Source organism: Mya arenaria, chromosome 14 (genome assembly GCF_026914265.1).
Source record: "Mya arenaria isolate MELC-2E11 chromosome 14, ASM2691426v1".
In the NCBI taxonomy this organism is placed as follows: Eukaryota; Metazoa; Mollusca; class Bivalvia; order Myida; family Myidae; genus Mya; species Mya arenaria.
The window spans coordinates 34282107-34308191 of NC_069135.1; the positions used below are offsets into that span (position 1 = coordinate 34282107).

Here is a 26085-nt window from a genome sequence, read left to right on the forward strand (position 1 = left end):
ATGCATACTTGTAAACAAAGCTAACTTTTCGTTAGTCCGTTTTTGTTAATATTCTTTTACTGGTAAAGAATGCTAATCATGGCGAAGAAGTTAACAACAATTGAGTTGTGTAATAATCATCATCATCATCATCATCATCATCATCATCATCATCATCCTCATCATCATCATCAGCAGCAGCAGCAGCATAAAATGCCATCTTAGTCCATAACATGGTATGTTACGGTGAGGAAATAGGTATCACATTTTCATCCATTTATTGTCAATACTTCAATCCGAAGACATTCAAACGAATTACATAAATAAAACAAAAAAAAACGTGACACGTTTAAAAGAGCACTTACGTTAGTCTAGATTATATAATTATGTGATGACATACTTAATCATAACCACCTTATTAAACTCTTAACAAAATTATTCAGGAAACAAATGCAAGACTTAAATTGATCGTTTCCTTTACAATAAGAATTATGTTCACAACCTGTGCGCATGTTTTTTCATACAACTGCACGTGATATGAAGGTAACATCAAAATTATAAAGCATAGAAATCATAAATAAATTGAATAAAATAAAATGTACTTTATAATTAACAATGTTATCAGTTATAGGTCAGAAACAGTCATAAAGAGCAAAAGCGTGCAATAAAACAATTATACTGTCCAAATGTACAAATGAAAACATAGTCATTCGTTCATAAATTTAACACACGTATTCAGTGCAAATTGGAAATAAAAGTGCTTTAAAACACATTTTTTCTACATGGCATTGAATGATCGCTGGGCTATTTTTTTTACTGGATCACTGAAAGTTATTATGATTTCTTTGTGAAACTTTGTTTTGTTTAACGTATCTATCCTTTTAATTAAACAATAATCATGAGGCCCAAACATATCGCGTGAGTCACACGTTTGCCAATACCATACACAAAGGGAATGCTGGTCGCCAAGCCGGACATGTGGGTCTTATATCTTATTTATTACTAGTTTAAGGTATATGGCATGAGAAATATGTGAACTTTGTGTACGCAATAATGTGCATTTGTTTCGTGTACGAAAGGAATAAGTAAAACATGCCGAATATAATAGAACGTACTCATATTATTGACCTTTTTCTAAAAATAGGTCAATTAACGTCCAATTAAGTTGAAACAAAGAATAAAAATGCTATAATGCTATCTTTAACGTAGTGACGGCCATTTAGTCAAGATGCCATCGAACTTAGAATGAGATCACCAGACATCAATGTTTAACATTATGGCCAATGACATAATTAATTGTCTAGTTTATTTGTGGGTCGAAAAACTTAAATGCATGCATTATGGTAATAAATGACCATACTGATAAAACATGTAGCTTGTTTAACAGCTTAAGCCTTATTTTAGTGCAGCTTTAGAAAATAAAATTCTGGGTCCCGTCTCAATACGATATTAGTCGTAAACCTGGCGCTGCTCAAGAGTGCTTTGGTTCAGCCATGACGTAACGGGCAGAAACTATGCGATATATTAAGTCCTTATGATTTTTTTTATTGAAACACAGCCTACGCCAAAAACGGACGCCAAAAACGGAGCTACGCCTACTAAAAAGTAACCATCGTCATAATTACGATCTTGATTGAAACGAGGCCCAGGCACTGAAGCGAAGAAGCGCTTGACAGTTTAGCCATTTGTATTTGTTTTTAATTTTAAGCGTTTAGCAAATGTTTAACATAAATGAGGCAGATGATTCCTTATTTGAAAGTGATAATTTGATAACATGACCGAATAAATGTTTGTTGACAGCGTGTATAACTCTGAAGCAGAAGCAAACTTGGTGAGAAAATTGAACATTGAAATACATCCTTTGAATGAAGTTTTGAGGACTGATACGTCTTAAAGCGCAGTCACACAGAAGCCGAAATATGTATGCACAATATAATAAAATCTCTCTAGTATGTTCATTGGCAGGAATCGTTAGGCATGGTCATCCCAGTAGCACGTCTTTAAGTGTATTCAGTAAGTGTTTCTAGTAGAATTTAGGAGCAAACGTTATGGGTGGTCTTTCTGATACAGGAAGTTTGTCGCCGCTCCATGGCCTGTAAAATATGAGAAAAGACCTTAAGATAATACACGTATGACATAGCACTTAAAAAGTATTCTCATATATAAATATTGACTAAAGTATTTCAAAAGTTATTAAGAAAATGTAATCAGTGGGATGAATAGATATGGAGCATGGCCTAAGTAAAGACAATTTATATACTATATTTAAAATACACACCTTTATTTTAAACTTACGAATTCATTTTTATTTTCAGAAAGAAAAATACTTAAGTTATGAAATGGCTTAATTACTGATTAATACCAATATTGCAATAGAAACCAATGACCACCTCTTTCATCTGGTTTTAAATATAGATACAGTAAATACCATCTTTGTTTACGCGACAGTTTAATACCATACGCATTTTTTTCTGTAACTGTTTTTCTTCGTATATCATTTTCAACATTCAAAATAGCTCGGGCGGTCCTAGTTAGCAATATTTGATGGATTTAGTCATAAATGACCATTTAATGTCTCGATGATAATAAAATTGACAGGCTACTTAATATACAGGCATGTTCCCATAATAAACGAACATATTGAATGCGAACATCATGTAAACATTTGTGACACTCGGTGATTATCGATTACTTTAATAAGGTTTAACGATATACAAGACGTCCAAACTGTTTTATAATATATTTATTAACTTATGAGTGATGCAATGAAAATTATAGAGATACGCCTGCCATCAGCCAAGCAATTACAATGAATGGCATCCAAACACAATCAGAAAACCAACTTAGTGTTAGAAAATAAATTTTGTCCAATGAGTTGGCAGTTTTGTTCAAATCTACACTACATTCACTACCAACTGTAATTGGTTAAACAAAGGCTTTGGTAAGTAGATGAAATATTATCACGAACACTAAATAATCAAATATATAAGACTATGATAAATACTTTAAAACACAGAAGTCAGCTACTTACCTATAGTACATTCGAGGGGCAAACTTTATATTGGTCGATTGAAACACCTGCAACATAAATCATAATTGTACCTTTAGACGAACAAGTAATTAATTCATCTTTCAAACGCTAGCTTTGAAGTTTACTACATACATTATTGATAAATAAAAAAAAAGATTACCAATGCAAATGAACATTTAAAAACATTTATGACTTACTCTTTTATACATTTGAATAAATAACGCAATGGAATAAATCAAGTTCAAACCAAGTAGCCTAGATTGTAATCAAGATGCTGTTTAAAGAAACAATGGTCAAGGTCATATAATCAGTAACAAGAGACATCGAACGCCACCCACACCAAACATGACATAATGACATATCGTCATTGTTGGTAAATTTAGTTTTAACGAGCACCGCAGCACTGGCTTTTATTTACCTACAATCATCAAATGCAAAGAACTACTGCTAGGTATAACTGACACGAATAATGAATAACGCCAACAAGTCGGTGAGTTCAGAGTAAGATGCAACTAAACAATTTAAGGAAGAGAAATGAACACAGTCATCGGTTGTATTATTCCAATATATTTTCAACTACTTGTATGTGAACCATGTGTATAGAACCCACCCACTCATATTGAGTACCGAAATCTCTCCAAATCCTGCGTGACAAAAATATCTATATGGAGTTTCTGTTCAGTGAGTACCACCATTTTCATTAAACTGCAATGAAATGGTGATAATTACTGCATTAGTCCCGAGCCCTTCGTAAAAAGCCCCTGAAAATAGCTTGCAGCTTCACTTTTGACAGACTTATATCCAGAATCAGCTGTGTACAGTTATTTAGTTGTATCTATCAAAGGGTACTGTCGAAGCTTTATGAAACTCTACTTATGAAATGAAAGCCTTTAAACTCTGAACTGGCACTTTTGAACACAAAAGTCGGTATGCGTTCAAAACTCATCTGTCAATTTAGTCTTGGTCAAGATTTGTAGGCAAGATCTTCTTTTTCGTGAAGTCGGAATGGGTTGCACTTTTATTGTATGTAATATACGACTTATTCTAATAAGCCATTACGAAACTAAGACTAATGAAATACTAAGCAGTTCTGCTTCATAAGCAAAGAAAGAACTAATTATGCAGGACAAGTTGAACAACAAAACCATATGTAGTCTTTAGGTCTAAATTAAACGCGTATGTTAATTTTATACATATTCACGTCAATATAAAGACAACAACACAACTATAATGTCTTTTGCAAAACATGTTAATTATGAATTTTACTTTTCAGGCATGAAAGCACGTATTAGGCTAATTATGACAGTGTACTTACTGATATGGAATAGTTAGAAGGTGTTTCTATGACTATATTCTTCTTGGAAGATGTCTTGTGTTGGGCATCGGTTGTATGTGGTCTCTTGCGAAACTCTGAAATGAAAGAGGAGTCATTTGTTTAATTGTGATTTGCAGTACCAAAATAAGTTTCACACAGCTGACAAAGCATTTTATTGCAAAAACAGCGTGTATCACCTAAATTTGAAATGAATGCGATCATAATAACACGATGGAGAGCCCACGTGACTTATTGGTAAAGTGCACGGCAACAAATAAAAATAAGAGGTCTCGATTCAGGTGGGTTTTTAAAGATTACTTTCATAACATTGGGATATTTTTGTCATATAAAGACCACAAGCCCCGAAATAAAGAACACTTTCCATGGTTATATCGAACTTTCTCTAAAATCGCATTTTTTTTCTGAAAATCTTGATCAATTGATTTCTGGGAGTTGAAAATTTCGGCAAAGTACACGGCCCCTGACAAATATATTACTAAAATTTGTGTTAGTAAGTTATTCATACGAAATCATCACGTGGGTTCTCCACCGTGAATGTGTTGCAAAAGGAATATTTCGTATGCTAAATAAATCGTATCCCTGCATTAAACTACACATACCTGGCGATGTGTTTGGTTTTTCAGGAGATCCCGACCTTACAGGGGAATCTGACGTCATACGCACACCGGCCGGCGCAGTAAATGGTCTCCTCTTCACTGATTGGCTGGGAGTGGAAAATCTTTGCTCATTTTGATTGGATGTCGTAGGGCGGGTTTCCACTCGGCTATTTTCTGTCTCTGTAGATGTAGCAGATCTGGCAAACCTCTCGCCGGGTCGCACTATTGCCGACTGAGCTCTTTTCTGCTGAGCATCCCTTTTCTGCTCCTTTTCAAGCTGGGCTGGAAGTGTGGACCGAATATCCTGTTACCATGACTTTGAAGCAGGTATGTATTTTTATTCGCGATTACCAGCTACTTGTTATGCCTTTGCTTTTGTTAATTCATTTCATTTGTATGTATTGTCGGTTCAAAAGCGCTTGTCGCTTATGTTATTTCTGACTTGCCGACTTAAAATAAAATTTATCTTATTTTATCTTATCTTATCTTATGTATTCGATGCATGCAAATTACATCAAGGGAAACAATATAGTAGGTCAAAACTTGCCAATTGTCTTTTCAACTAAACACCAAATACTAGTTTAAAACATGGGCGGATCCAGGAATTTAGATTAGACGGGGCGTACTTTAGGGGCACAACCTTTTTAACACGCGCCCCTCCTTCAGAACCGAAAGCATAAGGCATAAACTGTTTGCATGGGGATTTGGGGTTACTCCCTCGAGAACAAATTAACGATGCGTAATCGGAAATGGTGCATTGAGCGTATTTCAAGACTTTTTTCCCCATATTGATATAAAACGACAATTAGAGAGGGCGCTAGTGTAAATGGAGGATACCATACCAAAGAATTCAGCAGCTGTTTTTGGTCTGGCCATGTGTTTCCTAATGGCATTTCCGTAATCTTTTCTTCTTTGTAGGGGCATGAGATTGTTCACCATATTTGCTGTAGTGCCGCATCGGAATACTTTGGTACTCTCAATGGAAGTGGGCTCTGTGTCTCCTTGCTTCTTAGAGTAAACCTTGCTTTCTAAATAATAAGAACATGGCGTGCAATAAATATAGCCTTTATAGAAATAATTTCATTCAATCATGTAATCATAAATAATCATTATTGATCATAAATCATTCTCTCGAATATTACGCCCTGCATATATTCTCTCGAAATAAAGCGCAGCTTTTAATCATTCGGTTAACCAACATTAGCAATCGCATAGACAATTATTTCCACGAAAGAGCAGTTAAAATTTATAATTATTTCATTTTTTTTGTGTGATGACAACAAGATTTGGCACGTAACATGGGAAATACATAAAAGACCGGACTCATAGTCGAAGTCTTAAACGAAATTTTTAGGATGAGAATCATGGCATTTTACGCAACATGGAGGCACCTGAATAATTCCGTTCATATCACGGGTGGGGTATCAGGTGCCCCCAATCTAGGTTTGATTTCCTTTCCGTTTGGAAAACAGTTTAAGGATACGCACGGGACCCGTATTATTAGTAAATGGGTTAATACAGAGATTTTATTGAGCACATTTCTGCGAATGCGATCTATTTCAAAGGCAACTTCTTTGTAAACATTAAAATACCACCATTCAACAAGGACAACAAACATACACCTGGCTACGGTATTGTTCCGTTATTCAGATAAAAAAGCTATTATATTTATGGGTTTTCTCAATGAATGTGTTGTCTCTAAAGCCATAATAACCATGATAAGTCGTACCTAGTTGCTTCTTGCTAGGCTTCTCCGGTCGAAGGTCTATACGAGTGATTGTATGCGGGACACTCAGAGGAAACAGAAATCTGAAGGAAATTATATGGTTTTGTTTGAAATGGATAACGGCAAACATAACAGCCAGCCACTGTTTTACATAGATTTTCCTTACTCTCATACCTTTTAGAAACTGTTTTAATATTATGTTCTTGAGAACGAGTTGCAAGCATATTATTGAAGGCAACTTAATTGGTTTTCTTTCTCAAAACGAATAATTTCTGTTAACCAACCTATGCAATATTATAATGATACATTTCTCATAAAACGATATTTTTGTATGATTAACATTATTCTTTATGATACGGTTTTGACAGGAAATACCCCATACTTATCATAGAATTCTAGTATACAGCTGTGGGAGAAGCTGTTACATGTGAGGTACGTCTCCGCATCCTCGCATAGTCGCACAGCCTGGCACAAAAAAACAACAGTTACATAAAATAAATATCTAAGGGTTTGTCAACAGGGACAAAATGTTGCTGTAACATAACGCATGTATAATGATGATTTAAGTATGAAACGTTGTCAAACATTTTTTTATTGCTTATTTAAATAGTTTTTGCGTTGTTTTAGAAATTTACATGTAATATGTATATCCGTTCAAAACACATTATATTAGCAGATACAATTTCGAATGCTCATGTAAAAGGATATTAATATTTCTTTATCAAAACAATGGGTGCTGATTTGCTGAAATTGTCAAAATGTTAATAGCAAATAATAAATCCTTTTGCTACAGATATAAAATGCTAATTCAATTTAACAATAATTATTATATACCATTTCATCTATTGCATCAATATATTTATGCATTTATATTAGCACGTTTTAATTATGTAAATATCATAAAATGTACATTATAGTTTGTAAACAGTTACACCCATCCAACTTATGGACTACTGCAATAATTTAAAACATGCTTCAAATCAAAATCAATCATTATAAGTACACAATCATGTCCATGCTGAAGAAGGTGCAGAGCGATCGCTTAACAAAAGTTGCTTTTTATGCTTTGCTTTTTATGCACCAATTGTAACCACGGCCCCCAGGTCCGGTGAAAAGCGGAGACTTTGACTTTCGGTCCAGCCAAGCCCGGGAAAATACCGGTTTGGGGACAAACTGCTTGTGAACCCCCGCAAAATGCACCCAATGGACTCTAGGTAAGGCCCATTCCCCGCTATATTTGGCGGGAAGAACAAACCACCGCATTCACCCGGCACTGCTGGGCCACCTGGAAGGTAAAAACACGGCCCATTTCGCCGGCTATCCCCGGTATTCCTCCGGGCCTGGGGTGGGGGCGTGGTTACAATTGGCTGGTGCATTACAGCTCAGTCAGAATGCTTGTTAATATGCATGAATTTATATAATACAGTGTGAATTACAATTTCTGGGAACACTATTATAGGCAACGATTAAGTTTAAATACATAACTGTAGGTAAGATAAATACATCAAACGAGGGGTGTTTCATATGCAATGCTATCATACAAGTTCACATAAATACCAATTTTTTTCTGTATGTTTTGATTGTATATCTTCCAAAATTGGAAATATCTGCAACGATGCAGACGTCTTATGTATTTTAAAATAAATAATATTTCTGATATCAGATATAGGCATACCCAACAAAGAACGGATATCCCCAAATTTAATTGCTGTTTGTGATTCTCAAAACCAAAAGTGATAAACAATTTGAAACAAAAACTGGCATTTGACTCTAAATTGTTTCATTTGAACTTGAAAGTATCGAAATTGAAACAAGAACTACAAGGAACATACAAAGCCCCTCTACTTTTAAAACAAAACAACACAATAGCCATGGAACCTTTTTAACATTTTTATTAATATGTTTGACGAAATGTTGTGTTAATACCAGTACCGTACTGACTGTGCTCCCTGACCAAGGCCTTTGACAGTGCTAAACACATTTTTCCGTTGGACATCCAAAATTTTTCATGATTGATGGTACATTACGACCTGAGTAACTCTACAACACCATTATCCAGCTCAGTAGCCCATCCGTCAAGTTGTCACGTGTCTTTGTATACTGACATTCATAAAAAGCATTTGTACATCTTTGTGCCACGTTTGCTTAAGTATCAAAGAATATGTATGTCTGCAGAGGTCTTAATTTTGGAATGCACAGTTACTTACTTTTCGATACCAATATGAATGTAATGAATTATTATACGAACTATATATTTTTTCTAACGCCTCATACATCGCCATGGTTTAGCGAGGCCAATGATACTTGATTTGAAACACCACTCGATTGTGTAAACTTGAGATGGAAAACCTAGTATAGCATGCCAGAAGTAGGATAGTGTAAGTTAATAGTTAATGAAACACCATAAATTAGTATGCACAGCATGCACAAAATGAACCTGTGGAAAAGTAAGGTACTAGTGAATGAAACACCATAAATTAGTATGAACAGCATGCACAAAATGAACACGTCAGCCGAAAAACCCTGACTTCAACAGAATCCGAATCGTCTCCGAAGGAAAGAAATTGCGTAGGAGTAGAGAAAAGATCTTGAGAGAACCTATATAAAAGCCTATACAATGTTGTGAAACTCTAGTAGAACTACTAACGACAGTGATAGATACTCCTCCAACTGTAACCAAGTAAAAGGTATAACTATGAGAAATGTGTTATAAATCTACATGTAATACCTTTGCTTTAAGCTTTTCATAAGCTGCCATTTTGGCACTGTCTGCGCACTATAAATTTGTATAAAGAAGCTAAATCATAAACGTAAGAGACAACCGGATATAGACCTGACAAATCTAATAGTAGCTATTTTTCATAGTATATACTAAAACAGAAATGGAAATATTTAATTTTTCATTCATTAATAAGTTTCAGTCGCCAGTAAAAACGATTTTACTGAAAAAACAAACAAACCCAACAACACACAAGGAATGTTTAGGTGGTTGTGAATTTTGGGGACATGAATGCCAGGAGTCATTTGAATTCGTGCTCAAACAAACCTTTTCAAAGAATCCATATTTCTCATTATTATCTGTCACCTGAGCATCGGATGTAAATTGATTGGTATAAAAGTATTATATAACATAACGGTTTGGAACTTTAAGAACTAAATGAATATGTAAATATCAAATTTAATTTCAATACGAAAGTAAAATGTTTGATCTAATAATTAAGTATGTTAGATAGCCTTTAAACAACTATCACGGCCTTCCACATATATATTTTTTCTATTATTATTTGATATTGAGCATGTGAAATAAGTCAAGGTAGCGTTTAAACTATGATAGAGTACTAATATAATGCTCTTACCAGTGGTTTCGTAAACGAGGTTGACAACATCACGGCGCACACGTGGTTCTTGTCAAGTTTTAATGCAGTTTCAAGATCTTTGAGTCCCTGGAGCGAGGCATGTTAATAATTTGAATAAAAAGCTAATTTTGTATACCGTCAGTCTGTATTCTTGTTTATTTTATTAGAATCTTAATAAACAAATTCACATTTAGTTTAAGATATACTTGAATGTAACATTTATCCAGTATAACCTCCGTTGAGTTTCCATTTTTTTTCGAAACAGTCTTACTCTACTCACTAGAAGTTCGTCGTCAAATGTACTACGGACAAGCGCTCGTATACAAAACACGTCCTGAAAATTAAGAAACAACATAATTATAATGATTTAGACAATATGTGGCCAAAAAGGTAGCATGCTAGAGTTAGTGTGAAGTTAAGCACTCGTACACCCGTTTAAACACCAGTGCGGTCGTAGTGAGTATTCATTTACGTTGCCAAAGCAGTTACCAAAACATTGACCATTCACAATATGTTGATAAGTGTTTACAATTTGTTTTCAAGTTCGATGTTTGTTTGGCCTTGACCCCTGTACCTTTATACAGTAAATTGGTTACATTTCAGGCTACTGAGATTATCCCTATAGTTTTCATTGTTTGGTTAGTTCTAACTGTAAGTAGTGTATGTGTTGAGGAAATTTGAGCAATGAAATACATGCATACCGCTGACTGACTATCAAGCACCACTGCCGTTTCTGCATCCTTCAAGGAATTCTTGTATGAACCTGTTAATATAAACAATGAAATACATGCATATCGCTGACTGACTATCAAGCACCACTGCCATTTTTGCCTCCTTCAAGGAGTTCTTGTATGACCTTATAAATCTCGCATACCTTTAACTATATTTAGTATTTAAACTGTTTTGCCATTTTTGACAAAGGCACTGATTGGTTTGAAAATTAAAAGCGTACTGTGATGTCAAAAAACTACCTAGTTTTGCGTAGGCAAACGACCTACGCGCGTATATCGGTGTCATCAAACACGAATTAGTTAAACATCCCGCAAGACATCCATTCTGAAATATAATTCAACGCATACAGAAGTCAATGAGATACTTTAAATAAAAACAAGTAAGAATATTCATTTTGAAAAAGAAGTAAAAAAATAGATCGCGTTCACATTTAATTTATCTTTATAAATAAAATTTCTGTTTTTTTATAAACCAAGGTAGCCAAGGTCACGGGCCGTACTATAATAAAAGTGTATTGAAGCATTAAAATATACCGTTAACACATCATATAAATTCGATAACTGGAATACTTGACTACCTTTGCTATGGAGACAACCTCAATCGTCTTCCCGAACTCCTTCACTGCTTTGCTGTGTTTACCAACATGTTGAAATGCTACTCCAAGATGGAAATGAAGCTCGTACAACTGTAACCAATACGACTGTGTCAGATATAATTTTATAAAACAACAGGAACATCAGCAAGAACTACAAAGGTCTTGGGTATCGTCACAAACATTGTATCATTACAATGCCTACATAGGTCTAGTGTATCGTCACCAACAATGTATCATTACAATACCTACATAGGTCTTGTGTATCGTCACCAGCATTGTATCATTACAATGCCTACATAGGTCTAGTGTATCGTCACTAACATTGTATCATTACAATGCCTACATAGGTCTAGTGTATCGTCACAAACATTGAATCATTACAATGCCTACATAGGTCTTGTGTATCGTCACCAGCATTGTATCATTACAATACCTACATAGGTCTTGTCCAACGTCACAAACATTGTATCATTACAAAGCCTACATAGGGATAGTGCATCGTCACAAACATTGTATCATTACAATACTAGTGTATCGTCACTAACATTGTATCATTACAATGCATACATAGGTCTAGTGTATCGTCACCAACATTGTATCATTACAATACCTACATAGAGACAGTGCATCGTCACAAACATTGTATCATTACAATACTAGTGTATCGTCACTAACATTGTATCATTACAATGCCTACATAGGTATAGTGCATCGTCACCAACATTGTATCATTACAATGCCTACATAGGTTTAGTGCATCGTCACAAACATTGTATCATTACAATACATACATAGGTCTAGTGCATCGTCACCAACATTGTATCATTACAATACCTACATAGGTCTAGTGTATCATCACCAACATTGTATCATTACAATACCTACATAGGTGTCTAGTGTATCGTCACCAACATTGTATCATAACAATACCTACATAGGTCTAGTGTATCGTCACCAACATTGTATCATTACAATACCTACATATGTCTAGTGTATCGTCACCAACATTGTATCATAACAATACCTACATAGGTCTAGTGCATCGTCACAAACATTGTATCATTACAATACCTACATAGGTCTTGTGCATCGTCGCAAACATTGTATCATTACAATACATACATAGGTCTAGTACATTGTCACAAACATTGTATCATTACAATACATACATAGGTCTAGTGCATCGTCACAAGCATTGTATCATTACAATACATACATAGGTCTAGTGCATCGCCACAAGCATTGTATCATTACAATACATACATAGGTCTTGTGCATCGTCACAGACATTGTATCATTACAATACATACATAGGTCTAGTGCATCGTCACAAACATTGTGTCATTACAATACATACATAGGTCTAGTGCATCGTCACAAGCATTGTATCATTACAATACATACATAGGTCTTGTGCATCGTCACAAACATTGTATCATTACAATACATACATAGGTCTAGTGCATCGTCACAAGCATTGTATCATTACAATACATACATAGGTCTTGTGCATCGTCACAGACATTGTATCATTACAATACATACATAGGTCTTGTGCATCGTCATAAACATTGTATCATTACAATTCCTATATAGGTCTAGTGCATCGTCACCAACATTGTATCATTACAATTCCTATATAGTTCTAGTGCATCGTCACAAACATTGTATTATTACAATACATACATAGGTCTAGGAATTGTCACTAACAATGTATCATTATATTACCTACATAGGTCTAGAGTATCATCACCAACATCGTATCATCACATTCACCTACATAGGTCTAGTGTATCGTCACTAACATTGTATCATTACAATACCTACATAGATCTAGTGCATCGTCATCAACATTGTTCATTATAATGATAACATAGGTATTGTGCATCGTCAACAACAATGTTTCATTGCAATGCCTACATAGGTCCTGTGTGTCGTCACCAACATTGTATCATTACAATGCCTACATAGGTCTAATGTACCGTCACCAACATTGTATCATTACAATACCTATAAAGGTCTAATGTACCGTCACCAACATTGTATCATTACAATGCCTACATAGGTCTAATGTACCGTCACCAACATTGTATCATTACAATGCCTACACAGGTATTATGTACCGTCACCAACATTGTATCATTACAATACCTATAAAGGTCTAGTGTATCGTCACCAACATTGTATCATTACAATACCTATATAGGTCTATTGTATCGTCACCAACATTGTATCATTAAAATACCTATATAGGTCTATTGTATCGTCACCAACATTGTATCATTACAATACCTATAAAGGTCTAGTGTATCGTTACCAACATTGTATCATTACAATACCTACATAGGTCTAGTGTATCGTCACCAACATTGTATCATGAGATCTACCTACATTGGTCTAGTGTATCGTCACCAACATTGTATCATTACAATACCTACATTGGTCTAGTGTATCGTCACCAACATTGTATCATTAGAATACATACATAGGTCTAGTGTATCGTCACCTACAGAGGTTTTCAGTTACGTCATCAATACTTTATCACCACAATACCTATAAAAGTCTAGTTAAACGTGCCCAACACCGTATCACCACAGCAGCTACATTGGTCTAGTTTTGCGCCAATAACATGGTATCATTACAATAACTATATCGTGTCATTACAATAACTTAATAGGTTTAGGGTTTCTTCACCAATGTGTTTCTAACTTGTTTATATCAAACATAAATGTTAAACGTAAAAACCCCTGAAAGAGTATCAACATTCAGGAATTATAGTTCGTACTATAAAAGCATAAACTTATAAAGAATGCTATTAAAGTCCAGTTTTACCAGCATTGAGTAGCTTGATGGAGGTTCGTAATCATCTGGGAAATGCTCCAGGCTTATCAGCCACAGAAGTTCCTTGTATAACTCAATCACCTGAAAAAAATACCAATTTTTAATCAAGTCATAAAGGCATTGGACGAATGGTGTTTCCTTTAGAATCAGTAAATTGAAGGATGGAAGTTTAAAGTACAGTGGAGCCCTGTTGGCTCGAACTCCAAGGGGCCAGCAAAAATATCTCGAACCTCGGGGAGTTTGAGCCAAGCGGGAATTTTTACATTCAGTTTCGGTCTTTTAGATCCAGATCGAGACAAAGAGAAAATCGAGTAAAGCGAGTTCGACCCAACGGGGTTCGACTGTAGTTTTATAGTACAAAGCCGTAATAAGGTATATCAACCATATAGTTTATATTGCAGAAACAACTGCAAAACGAATTTCAAGCATACTTTCAACATGCACAAACTATCTTAAAAATGCGACATCGTGTTATGCCGGCTTCCCACCATTTGCAATGTTAAGAGGTATTTAAAAGCCTAAAGTAATAAATAATGTTATCTTAAGCAGTGAAGTATACTCTAAGCGCTCAAGATTAGATTATGCTTTAATTATAAAAGCTGCATTTATTTAAAGTGCCATAGTAAAGTTTGATAAAGTTATATTGAGAAAGATGTGAAAGTTTTAAGTGGGAACGTTCAAATTTATGTTTAACTTTTCTTGATAAGAAACTCAGGTGGTTTAAAGTTAACCTTAAAGCAAACACAGAGTGACTTAATTTGTAAGGCTTTTGATTTAGAAATAAATGTTTGAGCACTCAGCTTGCATTTAATTTATGAGGCCCTCAAGTGTAATATATTTTGTAATTTTGTGTATTTGAATGTTTATTAAGGAATGGGTCTATATTTACTACAAAATTATGCAAGGCAATTGAAAATACTAAATATTGGTAAGACCCCATATACAAATCGTCTATGTTATAAAATGTTATGTAATTCTAAGATGCTGACCAAGAAAATTGATTTCAAAAAGGCAAATAAAAGAAACAAAATATTATAGCTTCTGGTTACAGATTGATACAGGCACTGAAATGCATTTGACTCAAAGCCACCGGGCTTGGCAATGTTTGGGGGAACCATTTAAGATAGAAAACCACCCATCTTCTTTTTTAATATAGTTAATGCAAACAAAATGGTCATTATAGTTCTGTTACATACTAATAAAGGTCAATTTAAACACATTGGTTGTTAATCTATGAAATTACTATGGTCAATAATATTTCTGCAGTGCATGGGACCAAATTATGTTGGGACATTCATCATAAGACGCCACGCAACTATAAGTAACCAAATCGAAGACGTTTAAATTCACCTTAAAACAACTTATAATACGATTATATATGGTTTTTGGCTATTGGTCTTGCATTTACTCTTTTAATCACCTTAAAATCCAATGACTTATAGCAATAAACAGTGTCAACTGCCGTCGAATGTGTGCATTGGCCTCTGTGATGATTCCTACTGCCTAATTTGTCACATACTGGTAGGAATACACACATATATGTATGAGGCTCTCTTAAAGTGTTGGCTACAGGGCTTGTAATAGTTCAAGCCCGGAATTATAGAAATTCTGGTTTTTCCAACCTAATCCTCCGGTACAAACAAAATTAAACCGTTGTAATATACACACGTTACTTCGGAAAAAATAGAGTCATTGGACCGTTACATGAATTTCAATAGCTCGAAATTCACCTTTTATTTGTACCGGCATGGGAAAACCCAGTTATGGTAATTCCGGGCTATATATATTGCATTATATCGCTTGATCACACTATAATCCTATATGACTTTAAGCATTACACAGTGTTACCTAGAGTCAGATCTGTTCATTGACCCGTGGGATAATGTTCGGCTGCTGCCCTATTTACCTCGTACTGGTGGGAACAATTTAAATGACGCCTACTTGATTAATTCACCGGTTAATTCCTTTTGAAAGTGCTTAATGCTATTATATATAATTACAATCATTATAACAAAGATTAAGCCATGAAAATGTACAATCTGGAAGTAGAAACTGCACTGTAAACCGAGATTAAACTGCAAAACGAGAGACAAGACCCAACCAAATGTAAACCCTTTCTTTCTAATACCACCGAAAAAATGACTCACAAGCAAATTCATATATTTTTTAAAACATTGCAAAACCCACCTGGCAATATAACCTAGTATTTTTTAGATGAGTAGTTCGGCTATAATTAGTTATGGTGAAGTGTATCTTATGTCTTTTTATGGTGAAGTGTATCTTATGTCTTTTTATGGTGAAGTGTATCTTATGTCTTTTTATGGTGAAGTGTATCTTATGTCTTTTTATGGTGAAGTATATCTTATGTCTTTTTATGGTGAAGTGTATCTTATGTCTTTTTATGGTGAAGTATATCTTATGTCTTTTTATGGTGTAGTGTATCTTGTGTCTTTTTATGGTGAAGTGTATCTTATGTCTTTTTATGGTGAAGTGTATCTTATGTCTTTTTATGGTGAAGTGTATCTTATGTTTTTTTTATGGTGAAGTGTATCTTATATCTTTTTATGGTGAAGTGTATATTATGTCTTTTCATGGTGAAGTGTATCTTGTGTCTTTTAATGGTGAAGTGTATCTTATGCCTTTTTATGGTGAATTATATCTTATGTCATTTTTATGGTGAAGTGTATCTTATGTCTTTTTATGGTGAAGTGTATCTTATGTCTTTTTATGGTGAAGTGTATCTTATGTCTTTTTATGGTGAAGTGTATCTTATGTCTTTTTATGGTGAAGTGTATCTTATGTCTTTTTATGGTGAAGTATATCTTATGTCTTTTTATGGTGAAGTGTATCTTATGTCTTTTTATGGTGAAGTGTATCTTATGTCTTTTTTATGGTGAAGTGTATCTTATGTCTGTTTATGGTGAAGTGTATCTTATGTCTTTTTATGGTGAAGTGTATCTTATGTATTTTTATGGTGAAGTGTATCTTATGCCTTTTTATGATGAAGAGTATCTTATGTCTTTTTATGGTGAAGTGTATCTTATGTCTGTTTATGGTGAAGTGTATCTTATGTCTTTTATGGTGAAGTGTTTCTTATGTCTGTTTATGGTGAAGTGTATCTTATGTCTTTTTATGGTGAAGTGTATCTTATGTCTTTTCATGGTGAAGTGTATCGAAGTGTATCTTATGTCTGTTTATGGTGAAGTGTATCTTGTGTCTTTTTATGCTTTTTATGGTGAAGTGTATCTTATGCCTTTTTATGATGAAGTGTGTCTTATGTCTTTTTATGGTGAAGTGTATCTTATGCCTTTATATGGTGAAGTGTATCTTATGTCTTTTTATGGTGAAGTGTATCTTATATCTGTTTATGGTGAAGTGTATCTTATGTCTTTTTATGGTGAAGTGTATCTTATACCTTTTTATGATGAAGTGTATCTTATGTCTTTTTATGGTGAAGTGTATCTTATGTCTGTTTATGGTGAAGTGTATCTTATGTCTTTTTATGGTGAAGTGTATCTTATGTCTGTTTATGGTGAAGTGTATCTTATGCCTTTTTATGGTGAAGTGTATCTTATGTCTTTTTCTGGTGAAGTGTATCGAAGTGTATCTTATGTCTTTTTATGGTGAAGTGTATCTTGTGTCTTTTTATGGTGAAGTGTATCTTATGTCATTATATGATTTGTTTTGGTGAAGTGTATCTTGTGTCTTTTTATGGTGAAGTGTATCTTATGTCTTTTTATGGTGAAGTGTATCTTATGTCTTTTTATTTTCAAACAAATTATGCTTTAACATCCCGACCCTAAAAACCTTGTTAATTAGTTGTTGTGTTTTATTTGATAGTTATATTATATATTAATATAATGTCTACCTCTATTCACATGTAAAATGTTTTGAATGTAATGAAAGAAAGAAAGAAGAAAGTTGACACCTGTATTCAAGACTTCGTATTTTTGTGAAAAAAATATTCATTTTTTTTATATATACTCAACAAGTTCAATGTTTCAATATTATTTACACAAAATAAAAAAAATAAAAATTGGACGCGTTATTTTGATAAATACTTGTGAAATCGCTTTCGGTTTTATAAAAATCCATCGAACTAAAAAATCCGATTGATATCAATTGTTCCTTTGTTTGTACAATTCATTGTAGACAAATCAAATAAACATTGATCCATTTTATTTTCGTATTATGCAGGAAATGTACTTAAGATTTGAAACATTTTTCAACAAAGCCATTTAAAAACCAATAAACCATAATGCATTATTTGCCAAACAATTTGACGTTAAATCAAACATTTGACATGTATTCGTTTGTATAATAGACCTGCTTAACGTTGAAATGTAACATGTCACAAAACCTTAGCTCTCCAATTAACTGATGTATTCATTGATAAATAAATATATATATAATATTTAAACCTTTCAATTATGTTCAGTTCAATATGAACTAATGCAAGTGAGATTACAACTGTTTATATTCCACTGTGTGTGTGTGCGTGCGCGTGTGTGTGTGGGGGGGGGGTGTGGGTGTGCGTGGGTGTGCGTGGGTGTGTGTGTGTGTGTGTGTGTGTGTGTGAGCTTAACCATACTCATAGAAAATGCATAGAAGGTTATATTACTTAAAGATGACCATGAATGTGTTATTGGTACCCTATGTGAATATAAATGAGAAAAAAAAACTGTTTATATTTCTGCAATAATTCCATGACACCATTATGACAATATTTATCAACCCTTGTTATTAGTCATGGAGATTTATTTTCAAGATGTCAGATTTATTAGCTTAAAAAGACACTGTGTAGAACATCATTCGTCCTACCGTGTTGTTAAAATGTGGAATCAGCTGTCAGAGGACCTTGTCTAGGCCATTGATATAGGAAAAATCTAGATCTTGTTTGGTCGACATGCACAGAAAATACAATAAAAATAAGGGCTTCTAGAGACAGAGTAACATTACCAGACAGTACCAGACAGTATGTACCATTTCACCAAAATTCTAAGACATTACATCATTTCAAGAAAAAAATCTGACCTACATGTTCTACATAAAGATGTATTTTAAGAGGACTTCGGTGTCCTAACTACATAATCATATAATAAAAAACAGGGTCTTTTTTATAATTATTCTTAATATTAAGTATTGTCATTTTATTTAAATGGTTAATAGTCTCACTTATCCAAACGACAACAATAAAGTTATACGAGAAACATATAAAGGTAACGTTAAAAATATGTGACCTTTTTCCATCGTTTGTATCTTTCGTTCAGCATGGCTTGTCGTAGCAGGGCGTTCGCGCGCACGTGCACCTCCTGCAAACTGGTAAAATCCCACGTGCGTTTGCTGGCGTCGAATTCATGACGCGTCCCAACAGAAGATGCCATTTGAGATCTCATGTTTGTCAATATAATATTTTTCATCTAAAGAACACGATTTTGTATAAGTTATTGTTTTACCCTTAATCAGATAACATCAATTAGTTTAATAGTTTTCCGACGTCACCGAATTATCCGAAATATTAACAAGTCCATTTCCTATATCGAGTTTTCACACAATGTACAACTATCACCCTTTGATGGTGCCGGCTTCATTGATGTATTTACACAACAGATGTGAATACATCGTATTGCAAAGTACATATTTACAAAACTGCCTTTTACACAGAAAGAAATATCATCTCTACAGAATTGGAAATGTCAATATATGAAACAATATAAAATAAATGGCCTCTTATCAAAATCACTTGAGAAACATTCGAAATCCATAAAAGCAAATTATAAAGTTTACTTAAGCATTTTATCACTTCTAAAGCAATGCAAAATCATTTTGACTGAAAGCCTATGATACGAAATGACCCATATGTTTAAAGCGTTAAATGCCCATTAAGAAAACCACTTTTGACCCGAAGAACTCGCAATAATTGAAACAGTAAAGACAGATTAAAAGATTTAAGTCTTAAAACCCGTCTTATTACATTTTCAGGTATGGTGATAGCTAGACTTAAAAGGATGATGTGATTTTAAGATTTCAATTATAAAATGCAGTGGATTTGCATTTAAACGTTAGAACGATCAATAGAACGAACAGCTAGTTTTTAAATTCGCTTTAAACGCGCATTAGTTGAATAAACAAAACTTAAGAGAGTGAGTGCACATTATCTGTCTGCATAAAATTCTATTAAAACACGCTTAAGTCTTATTCAAACGAAAGCATATTTGCCGCAAAATAATATTCTAGTTTCCAGATACAAGTTCTATAAACGAGTACTTTTTAATTACAGCATGTGTTAAGTTAACTCGTATTTAAGTTATTAACAAACACAACCTGAAAAGGGAAAATTCATTTAATGAAATCAAAAGCTGATCACTGATTTTTAGATTTGCATATGCGGAGTGCAAGGGAAGCGTTTAGTTGAGTAAATATACACTTCTCTATTGATTGGAAATCCTTGACACTCCCATACGCACACACAAACGCACGCACGCACGCACAAAAATATAAATACATATATACTCCAACATAATTGAAAGCATCTAAGAGTAAATATTATTAATCTTAAACGAATTTCATATGCCAACTTTGGGATAATCGTAAAACTTCCATAATCGTTTCCACTGAATCTCTTTGGGTCCATCTAATATATTATTGTTCTCATGTTGCTGCTTTACACGATCTGAAACTGAATCTCCATGGGACCATCTTATCAACGCTGCTTAATACGATCTAAGACTGAATCTCCATGGGTCCATCTTATCAACGCTGCTTAACACGATCTAAGACTGAATCTCAATGGGTCCGTCTTATCAACGCTGCTTAACACGATCTAAGACTGAATCTCCATGGGACCATCTTATCAACGCTGCTTAACACGATCTAAGACTGAATCTCTATGGGACCATCTTATAAACGCTGCTTAACACGATCTAAGACTGAATCTCTGTGGGACCATCTTATCAACGCTGCTTAACACGATCTAAGACTGAATCTCAATGGGTCCGTCTTATTAACGCTGCTTAACACGATCTAAGACTGAATCTCAATGGGTCCATCTGATCAACGCTGCTTAACACGATCTAAGACTGAATCTCTATGGGACCATCTTATAAACGCTGCCTAACACGATCTAAGACTGAATCTCTATGGGACCATCTTATCAACGCTGCTTAACACGATCTAAGACTGAATCTCTGTGGGGCCATCTTATCAACGCTGCTTAACACAATCTACGACTGAATCTCTGTGGGACCATCTTATCAACGCTGCTTAACACGATCTAAGACTGAATCTCTGTGGGATTATCTTATAAACGCTGCTTAACACGATCTAAGACTGAATCTCTGTGGGACCATCTTATCAACGCTGCTTAACACGATCTAAGACTTAATCTCTGTGGGATTATCTTATCAACGCTGCTTAACACGATCTACGACTGAATCTCTGTGGGACCATCTTATCAACGCTGCTTAACACGATCTAAGACTGAATCTCTGTGGGACCATCTTATCAACGCTGCTTAACACGATCTAAGACTGAATCTCTGTGGGACCATCTTATCAACGCTGCTTAACACGATCTAAGACTGAATCTCTATGGGACCATCTTATCAACGCTGCTTAACACGATCTAAGACTGAATCTCTGTGGGACCATCTTATCAACGCTGCTTAACACGATCTAAGACTGAATCTCTATGGGACCATCTTATCAACGCTGCTTAACACGATCTAAGACTGAATCTCTGTGGGACCATCTTATCAACGCTGCTTAACACGATCTAAGACTGAATCTCTGTGGGACCATCTTATCAACGCTGCTTAACACGATCTAAGACTGAATCTCTATGGGACCATCTTATCAACGCTGCTTAACACGATCTAAGACTGAATCTCTATGGGACCATCTTATCAACGCTGCTTAACACGATCTAAGACTGAATCTCAATGGGTCCATCTTATCAACGCTGCTTAACACGATCTAAGACTGAATCTCAATGGGTCCATCTGATCAACGCTGCTTAACACGATCTAAGACTGAATCTCTATGGGTCCATCTGATCAACGCTGCTTAACACGATCTAAGACTGAATCTCAATGGGTCCATCTGATCAACGCTGCCTAACACGATCTAAGACTGAATCTCAATGGGTCCATCTTGTCAACGCTGCCTAACACGATCTAAGACTGAATCTCCATGGGTCCATCTTATCAACGCTGCTTAACACGATCTAAGACTGAATCTCTGTGGGTCCATCTTATCAACGCTGCCTAACACGATCTAAGACTGAATCTCCATGGGTCCATCTTATCAACGCTGCTTAACACGATCTAAGACTGAATCTCTATGCGATCATCTTATCAACGCTGCTTAACACGATCTAAGACTGAATCTCTATGGGACCATCTTATCAACGCTGCTTAACACGATCTAAGACTGAATCTCTATGGGACCATCTTATCAACGCTGCTTAACACGATCTAAGACTGAATCTCAATGGGTCCGTCTTATCAACGCAGCTTAACACGATCTAAGACTGAATCTCTATGGGACCATCTTATCAACGCTGCTTAACACGATCTAAGACTGAATCTCCATGGCTCCATCTTATCAACGCTGCTTAACACGATCTAAGACTGAATCTCTATGGGACCATCTTATTAACGCTACCTAACACGATCTAAGACTGAATCTCAATGGGTCCATCTTATCAACGCTGCTTAACACGATCTAAGACTGAATCGCTATGGGACCATCTTATCAACGCTGCTTAACACGATCTAAGACTGAATCTCAATGGGACCATCTTATCAACGCTGCTTAACACGATCTAAGACTGAATCTCAATGGGTCCATCTTATCAACGCTACCTAACACGATCTAAGACTGAATCTCAATGGGTCCATCTTATCAACGCTGCTTAACACGATCTAAGACTGAATCTCAATGGGTCCATCTTATCAACGCTGCTTAACACGATCTAAGACTGAATCTCTATGGGTCCATCTTATCAACGATGCTTAACACGATCTAAGACTGAATCTCTATGGGTCCATTTTATCAACGCTGCTTAACACGATCTAAGACTGAATCTCTATGGGTCCATCTTATCAACGCTGCTTAACACGATCTAAGACTGAATCTCTATGGGTCCATCTTATAAACGCTGCTTAACACGATCTAAGACTGAATCTCTATGGGTCCATCTTATCAACGCTGCTTAACACGATCTTAGACTGAATCGCTATGGGTGCATCTTGTCAACGCTGCTTAACACGATCTAAGACTGAATCTCTGTGGGTCCATCTTATCAACGCTGCTTAACACGATCTAAGACTGAATCTCTATGGGTCCATCTTATAAACGCTGCTAAACACGATCTAAGACTGAATCTCCATGGCTCCATCTTATCAACGCTGCTTAACACGATCTTAGTCTGAATCTCTATAGGTCCATCTTATCAACGCTGCCTAACACGATCTAAGACTGAATCTCTGTGGGTCCATCTTATCAACGCTGCTTAACACGATCTAAGACTGAATCTCAATGGGTCCATCTTATCAACGCTGCTTAACACGATCTAAGAATGGATCTCAATGGGTCCATCTTATCAACGCTGCTTAACACGATCTACGACTGAATCTCAATGGGTCCGTCTTATCAACGCTGCTTAACACGATCTAAGACTGAATCTCTGTGGGACCATCTTATCAACGCTGCTTAACACGATCTAAGACTGAATCTCTGTGGGACCATCTTATAAACGCTGCTTAACACGATCTAAGACTGAATCTCTATGGGACCATCTTATCAACGTTGCTTAACACGATCTAAGACTGAATCTCTGTGGGACCATCTTATCAACGCTGCTTAACACGATCTACGACTGAATCTCTGTGGGACCATCTTATCAACGCTGCTTAACACGATCTAAGACTGAATCTCTGTGGGACCATCTTATCAACGCTGCTTAACACGATCTAAGACTGAATCTCTGTGGGACCATCTTATCAACGCTGCTTAACACGATCTAAGACTGAATATCTATGGGACCATCTTATCAACGCTGCTTAACACGATCTAAGACTGAATCTCTGTGGGACCATCTTATCAACGCTGCTTAACACGATCTAAGACTGAATCTCTGTGGGACCATCTTATCAACGCTGCTTAACACGATCTAAGACTGAATCTCTATGGGACCATCTTATCAACGCTGCTTAACACGATCTTAGACTGAATCTCTATGGGACCATCTTATCAACGCTGCTTAACACGATCTAAGACTGAATCTCAATGGGTCCATCTTATCAACGCTGCTTAACACGATCTAAGACTGAATCTCAATGGGTCCATCTGATAAACGCTACCTAACACGATCTAAGACTGAATCTCTATGGGTCCATATGATCAACGCTGCTTAACACGATCTAAGACTGAATCTCAATGGGTCCATCTGATCAACGCTGCCTAACACGATCTAAGACTGAATCTCATTGGTCTTTCTTGTCAACGCTGCCTAACACGATCTAAGACTGAATCTCCATGGGTCCATCTTATCAACGCTGCCTAACACGATCTAAGACTGAATCTCTGTGGGTCCATCTTATCAACGTTGCCTAACACGATCTAAGAATGAATCTCCATGGGTCAATCTTATCAACGCTGCTTAACACGATCTAAGACTGAATCTCTATGCGATCATCTTATCAACGCTGCTTAACACGATCTAAGACTGAATCTCTATGGGACCATCTTATCAACGCTGCTTAACACGATCTAAGACTGAATCTCTATGGGACCATCTTATCAACGCTGCTTAACACGATCTAAGACTGAATCTCAATGGGTCCGTCTTATCAACGCTGCTTAACACGATCTAAGACTGAATCTCTGTGGGACCATCTTATCAACGCTGCTTAACACGATCTAAGACTGAATCTCCATGGCTCCATCTTATCAACGCTGCTTAACACGATCTAAGACTGAATCTCTATGGGACCATCTTATTAACGCTACCTAACACGATCTAAGACTGAATCTCAATGGGTCCATCTTATCAACGCTGCTTAACACGATCTAAGACTGAATCGCTATGGGACCATCTTATCAACGCTGCTTAACACGATCTAAGACTGAATCTCAATGGGACCATCTTATCAACGCTGCTTAACACGATCTAACACCGAATCTCAATGGGACCATCTTATCAACGCTGCTTAACACGATCTAAGACTGAATCTCAATGGGTCCATCTTATCAACGCTACCTAACACGATCTAAGACTGAATCTCAATGGGTCCATCTTATCAACGCTGCTTAACACGATCTAAGACTGAATCTCAATGGGTCCATCTTATCAACGCTGCTTAACACGATCTAAGACTGAATCTCTATGGGTCCATCTTATCAACGCTGCTTAACACGATCTAAGACTGAATCTCTATGGGTCCATTTTATCAACGCTGCTTAACACGATCTAAGACTGAATCTCTATGGGTCCATCTTATCAACGCTGCTTAACACGATCTAAGACTGAATCTCAATGGGTCCATCTTATCAACGCTGCTTAACACGATCTAAGACTGAATCTCTATGGGTCCATCTTATCAACGCTGCTTAACACGATCTAAGACTGAATCTCTATGGGTCCATTTTATCAACGCTGCTTAACACGATCTAAGACTGAATCTCTATGGGTCCATCTTATCAACGCTGCTTAACACGATCTAAGACTGAATCTCTATGGGTCCATCTTATCAACGCTGCTTAACACGATCTAAGACTGAATCTCCATGGGTCCATCTTATAAACGCTGCTTAACACGATCTTAGACTGAATCGCTATGGGTCCATCTTGTCAACGCTGCCTTACAAGATCTAAGACTGAATCTCTGTGGG

At 35.8% G+C, this 26085-nt stretch overlaps 1 protein-coding gene across 3 annotated transcripts; it reads right to left on the reverse strand.

Annotated features, from left to right (window-relative positions):
- Positions 1-240: 240 nt before the first annotated feature.
- On the reverse strand, positions 241-20094 carry LOC128216927 (uncharacterized). Of its 3 annotated transcripts, none has more exons than XM_052923640.1 (15): positions 19433-20094; positions 14184-14273; positions 11334-11441; positions 10996-11080; positions 10726-10787; positions 10305-10358; positions 10025-10111; positions 9397-9444; positions 7051-7133; positions 6672-6751; positions 5785-5970; positions 4946-5224; positions 4326-4420; positions 3011-3057; positions 241-2072 (listed from the first exon to the last, which is right to left on the reverse strand). In XM_052923640.1, exons 1-15 carry the CDS (start codon positions 19610-19612, stop codon positions 2003-2005), a joined length of 1554 nt encoding a protein of 517 aa, XP_052779600.1. In that variant the 5' UTR covers positions 19613-20094; the 3' UTR covers positions 241-2002. The 3 variants fall into 3 exon arrangements, with proteins under 3 accessions (XP_052779600.1, XP_052779601.1, XP_052779603.1); XM_052923641.1 differs by lacking the exon at positions 9397-9444 and adding an exon at positions 9715-9753; XM_052923643.1 differs by lacking the exon at positions 9397-9444.
- Positions 20095-26085: the final 5991 nt, after the last annotated feature.